A 6,708-nucleotide genomic window follows, 5' to 3' on the forward strand; every position below is an offset into this window, starting at 1 on the left:
TGAAGTAATCTTAATATCAATCTTTTCCAAATCTCGGGGTAAAAATTACTGGCCAGTTTGTTTTGACTAGTTATGCCTCTATTGTCCTAGTTCCACTCAATTATTTCTATGCACCTTCTTCATTAGGCAGCATTTTTTTCAGTTGTCATTAATTTAATCTTTTCTTTAACTGTTATCTTACCCTGCTATGATAACTGAACTCCCCAAAACACACAAAAAAAATAATTTAGGTAAACAGAAATATATGAATAAATACTGCAGGAGATTCTCCGCCAAACATTCTGCCTTTATTTTTTAATATAGACTTTTGGTTGACTTTTAAAAAATGGCTTCTGGCTACATTATTTTAATAGTCACACTTACTCTTTGGCTCCACCTGAACAAACGTGCAGCCAGTCCCAAGCCTGAAAAAAAGGAGGAGGGCTAGGTAGAGGATTTGCGTCCCTCTCCCGTCAAAACCAATCAGCAATTAAAGAATATATGAAGAATATAAACCCCTCAGATGACGACAACAAGGAATCGGCCCCAAACTGATTTTATGGACACGACACGGCCTCTTAGATTTGGTTTTTGGAATGTAAGGACAATGTGGCAGCTCACCAAAACCGAGGAGGTCCTGCAAGAAGTAGCTGCCTATAATCTTGACATAGTAGCACTGCAGAAGTGAGATGGACCAGTTTCGGCACAGAAACACTTGATAATGGCCAAACAATAAAAACAGATGACCCAAAAAGAAACGAGAAGCAGGAGTTGCAATGGTTATGTCCCAAAAGGCTGCAAAATCTTTCATCAGCTGGACTCCTGTCAATGATAGAGTAATGTTTGCGAGGTTCCAGGGACACCACATCAAAGTGACTGTAGTTACCTATTATGCACCAACGAATAATACTGAAGAGGTGGTTAAAGAGCGTTTCTATGCCACTCTTAACTCAGTCTCCAATGATACACCGCATCATGGCATAGTTATATTCGCCAGAGACTTCAACGCCAAAGAAGGCAGCAAAAGATCCTACTGCCCAGAAGTACTTGGCCCACATGGTCTTGGCGATAGAAATGAAAATGGAGCCCTACTTATAGACTTTGCTTCTACCTATGATCTCCTGATTTATGGAACACAGTTTAGTCACAAAAATATCCACAAGTACATTTGGACCTCCCCTGACGGCACAACGAGAAATCAGATCTACTACTTTCTTATAAACAGGAAACGACGATCAAGTCTCCAAGACGTAAGGATACTGAGAGGAGCTGACGCTGGCTAAAACCACAGTCTCTGTATCGCCAAGATTGTGATCAAACTGAAGACCCCAAAAAAGAAGACAGACTCCTTGATGCCCCTATATAACTAATAAGCTTGCTAGACCAGAAGTCAGGAGGAAGTTCTTTTTGAGTCTCCACAACAGGTTTGAGGCTCTTAGACTTCTTGGTGAAAGAGAGGGAGACGTGGACACTATATAGAGTAAAATCAGCAACGCTTTCAATGATGTTGCAAAAAAAGAAATTGGACATGAAAAGAGACACAAAGACCGGTGGATCTCTGATGGGGTATAGGGATAAAGACAGGCTCGTAAAGAAAAGTGTGAGATCTGACAAAAGGACTTTCCTGGAGAAAAAGGCAGCGGAAGTAGAGATGATAGCCAAAAAAAGGAGACTCCAAGACGGTCTACAGGATCACTAACGAGATGATTGGCAAGCGGCGAAAAACGTATGGCCCTGTCAACGACAAAAATGGAAGAATAGTCACAGAAGAGAAATAGATAGAAGAAGTCTGGACCAACCATTTCGAAAACGTCTTAAACGGTCCATAAGCGATCAATCCCCCCAATATACCGGAGACTCCTTTGCTTATTCCTGAAATCGACAGTGATCCTCCTACAGAAACTGAGATAATTTCAGCGTCAAAGAAGCTGAAGGACGGAAGAGCTCCTTGAAATGATAGAATTTCTGCTGAGATGCTAAAAACGTCTTTTAGATCCTGTATGAAAACCTGGATTTTATTGTATAGCACGATATGGGTCACCGAGGTTGTCCCAAAAGAGTGGATGCGCAGTAACCTTGTGAAACTATTCAAAAAAGGTGATGTCCTGCTGTGCAACAACTGGCGAGAAATTATTTTGCTTTCTATTCCGGGAAAGCTTCTCGCCCACATAATTCTGCATTGTATCAGGCAATTGCTCGACAAGCATTTAAGGGACAAACAATACGGTTTCTGCCCAAACCGTTCCTGTGCAGATCTCATTTTTGCATTACGAATGATGCTAGAAGAGACAAACGAGTGGAGACAGAAGCTCTATCTAATTTTCATAGACTTTGAGAAGTATTCTCAAGTACTAAGGTGTCCCTGACAAACTCGTAAGGCTAATTATGGCTCTATACCAGAGCACGGAGTGTTGCGTACAGATGAGTGAAGGCAAATCGAGATATTTCAGGATCAAAAATGGAGTAAAGCAAGGATGTGTCACATCCCCTTTTCTCTTCATACTGGTGATTGATTACATCCTTTGCGGATGCAAAAACTACGGAATCCCAATCAGGATCAAAAAGAGGATTGCACATACAGACTTCTCAGGCGACATTAGTCCTCTCGAATCAGACAAGCAGAAACTCCAACAGTTTTTGGATGTTGGGACAGAAAATGTACTTCGGTTTGGCCTCAAGATAAATGCATCAAAAACTAAAAATATGGCTGTCATGGCATCCCCCTTTAACATAAAGTGCAGCGACGAGGATATAGAACCGGTTGTTCAGTTTAAATATCTGGGAAGCACAGTAGAAAACACAAGGGCAATAGAAAAAGAGATTCATTCTCGAATCGGACAGGCTAGTTGCTCGTTTACCAGGCTTAAACAGATTTAGCGCTCGCAGAAGTTCTCAATCTGGCTAAGACTTCGAGTCTTCAACAGTAATGTTCTCCCAGTTATGCTGTATGGAAGGGAATGCTGGGAGTTAAAGTAGCAGCAAGAGAAGAGAATCCAAGCCTTTGAGAACAATTGTCTGCGAAGAATCCTCAATATAATCTAGACACAACACGCCTCAAACCAGACAATCCGTCAAATTGCTGGGCAATCTCTTGTCACCGACATGATCAGAACCCGAGTATCAGGATAAAGTACTTGGGACAAGTTTTACGAATGAAAGACGACCGAACACCGAAGTCCATCCTCCAGTGGCAACCAATAAGAACGCGGCAAAGGGGAAAACTAAAGAACACACAGCGCCGAACATACCAGAGGGACCTTCTCAACGTGAATACGTCCATACAATCCCATTGGGTAGACGTTTTGGCCGGAGCCCATTAGAGGGACGACTGGCGTCTCTTCGTCGATGCCCTGGGTGACTCCGGAGGCACAGGAGGATCTAAGGTCTAAGATAAGTTTTCTCTTTGGCTACTGAATTTTGCATATAAGGGTAATTATCTGTGGGGAATATGCCTGGTACTCTTTTTTTCATATGGTAGCCCCTCATTTGCTGTATTATTCAAGAATTTTCTAGGCTGACTTCTCTTGGGTTTCTGAAAACTACAGTTTTGAATTGTATGATTCATGTTTCTTTGGCGGGAGTTGGGGGGTTATGAAGCAGGGTCTGTTGGTGGCTAATTCTTTTTTGTTTTTCTGTTAGTTAACATTCAATGAATTAAACCAAAATTCAACTATCATAGAAAGGAAACAATTTTTAAATATAGATACATGTGCAACCATCAGTTCATTATTTAAGCAGCATTTTAATTTAAATAGTTGTTGACTATAGGTGTGTCAGGATTTTTAGATGCCACTCTATTTCTGTTTTGTTTCAGAAGTTGCTGGTACTTTATAAAGTAAATCAACACCTGCGATTTGTATTTTCGACCGAATATTAACAATCAGTTGGGATTTTCCACAGAATTTCGGCAGTACCCACTGAATCCCAGGAAATGATAAACAAAAACAAAGGTATGTTTTGAATGCAAACCGTTGATTTGTTTTAGAAAATCATTTTCTTTATAAATTAATTTCAACTCTTATTAAAAGAATAGCTGGAAAATAAATGTGAAGAGAAATATAATTGCCACATTTTCATTGTAGAAGGGACTGGCAAGGGAGTAAATATCCTTAGATATGAGGAAGCTGTTTGTTTTTCATACCATTTAGATTTTCTAAAAAGACGATGTGATAAGTTTCTTTGAGAATGGTGTTCTATTCGAGGCACTTTCTGCTTCCGAAAGGTTGTATTTAGCATTCTAATGTGGGATTTTTAGCACCTGTTGCCTCATTTTTTGGGGGGGATGCCCCCTCCCCTGTGATTTTGAGAAGTAACTTTTTGAGAGGTATTTGATTGAAAAAGTTCTTCTTTGGTATTTTCAAAGGAAAAAATTGAAAAAAAAGGGCAATTTGCCCCCTTAGACTATGGAAAATATAAAACATAAAAATAATGCATGTTTTGCTGTGTTTTAAGTAATGTGATAATTAAAATGCCAGTCCTTTTGCACCAGCATTATTAATGCACCTCGGCTGCCTGGCAATAATTCTTTACGCGCACCTTTGGAACCCCCTGATATAACCGGAATACTCAGATAATGTTTTGTTAAAAAAAGATACGACTTCAAAACTTTTTAAGTTTGGAAACCACTTCTTTTCCCTCATTTGCCGTAGAATTTCGGCAGTACCCTCTGAATCCCAGAAACGATTAAGAAAAACAAAGGTATGTTTTGAATGCAAACTGGTGATTTGTTTTAGAAAATAATTTTCTTTATAAATTAATTTCTACTCTTATTGAAGGAATAACTGGAAAAGAAATGTGAAGAGAAATATAATTGCCACCATTTCATTGTAGAAGGGACTGGTAAGGAAGGAAATATCCTTAGATATGAGGAAGCTTTTTGTTTTTCATATCATTTTGATTTTTTAATTGGATGCTGCGTTAAGAGTTTCTTTGAGTATGGTGTTCTATTCGAGGCACTTTCTGCTTCCGAAAGGTTGTATTTATCATTTTAATGTGGGATTTTTAGCATCTGTTTCCTCATTTTTTGTAGGGGGATGCCCCCTCCCCTGTGATTTTGAGATGTAACTTTTTGAGAGGTATTTGATTGAAAAAGTTCTTCTTTGGTATTTTCAAAGGAAAAAATTGATAAAAAAGGGCAATTTGCCCCCTTAGACTATGGGAAATAAAACATAAAAATAATGCATGTTTTGCTGTGTTTTAAGTAATGTGATAATTAAAATGCAAGTCCTTTTGCACCAGCATTATTAATGCACCTCGGCTGCCAGGCAATAATTCCTTACGCGCACCTTTGGAACCCCCTGATATAACCGGAATACTCAGATAATGTTTTGTTAAAAAAAGATACGACTTCAAAACTTTTTAAGTTTAGAAACCACTTCTTTTCCCTCTGCGTCTCCAATTTATATATTTGAGCTTTTAATGTCACCTGGTAGTCTCTCTACTAATCCAAATATCAACTCTTTCAATTAATTAAATGACACTAGTTTCAAATGTGGATTGTTTATGTCAAATAATTGGGTTTGCCCATACATTTTGGTCTTTATTAAGGTGCTAATAGAAATTTTGGTTGTCCAATTTGGATTGCCTACACTGTCACAGTAGAAAAAAAACTACGCAAAACCACAAAGAAAACTGAACTTTGCTGAGACTTTGGCAGCTATTTCAGTGCCATGATCGCCATATCGTCCCATTTACATCTATAGGGTTTAATATTTAAATTCAATGAATTGAAGCTAAATAAAGCATCCTTCTTTCCTTTCATTTAATTTGGAATCCAACACGATATATATAAGGTCTGGTAACTAAAAAGTTTGAAAAGGAGCGGCAGAATGAGTAGATCCTCATCCTAACAGGCATAAAGAGAGAGAAAAAAAAACCCTACAATCATATAGTCAAACAAGGCAACATGAACACTCCCAATCAGACAGAGTGAGAGAGACAAAACCACCTACAATCACACAGAGTCAGACATGGAAACATATACAAACACTCGCTAAGAAACACAAACATTGTGAAAGAGAGAGAGAGAGAGAGAGAGAGAGAGAGAGAGAGAGAGAGAGAGAGAGAGAGAGAGAGAGAGAGAGAAAGAGAGAGATAGAGAGAGAGAGAGAGAGAGAGAGAGAGAGAGAGAGTGAGAAACACAAAAGGTCAGTCACACAGAGTCAGACACAGTGAGAGAGAGAGACAAAAAAATCTACAATCACACAAAGTCAGACAAGGAAACATGCAAACACCAATTCAGACACACAGGCATACTAAGAGAGAGAGACAAAACACCTACAATCACACATTGTGACAGACAGATACAAAATAACCTGAAATCACACAGATTTGAACATGGAAATATGTAAAGACCCGCTCAGACACACAAGCATAGAGAGAGAGAAAGACAAAAAACAGTGTTTTTGTCTCTCTCTCTCTCTTAAGAGTCAATCACACAGAGTCAGAGACGGAAACATGAAAACACCTACTCAGACACGCAGGCACAGTGAGAAAGAGAGACAAAAACATTTAAAATTAAAAGGGTATGCATGCTCAGGTGTTTGCATGTGTCCTTGTCTGACTCTGTGTAATTGTAGATGTTTTTTGGCTCTCTCTCTCACTACGCCTGTGTGTCTGAGTGGTTGTTTGCACGTATTCTTGTTTTACTCTGTGTGATTGTAGGTGTTTTTTGCATCTCTCTCACTATGCCTGTGTGTCTGAGCGGGTGTCGGCATGTTTCCGTGTCTG

General features: G+C 39.1%; 1 protein-coding gene across 1 annotated transcript; it reads left to right on the plus strand.

Moving 5' to 3' along the window:
* Positions 1–755: 755 nt before the first annotated feature.
* LOC148943962 (protein CFDP2-like) lies at positions 756–1,262 on the plus strand. Its single transcript, XM_089101303.1, has one exon. The coding sequence runs from the start codon at positions 756–758 to the stop codon at positions 1,260–1,262; it is 507 nt and encodes a 168-aa protein (XP_088957429.1).
* The last annotated feature ends 5,446 nt before the right edge of the window (positions 1,263–6,708 follow it).

The sequence above is a fragment of the Artemia sp. Qi Xiang Cuo genome, chromosome 15 (assembly GCF_049724085.1).
Source record: "Artemia sp. Qi Xiang Cuo chromosome 15, ASM4972408v1, whole genome shotgun sequence".
Classification (NCBI taxonomy): domain Eukaryota; kingdom Metazoa; phylum Arthropoda; class Branchiopoda; order Anostraca; family Artemiidae; genus Artemia; species Artemia sp. Qi Xiang Cuo.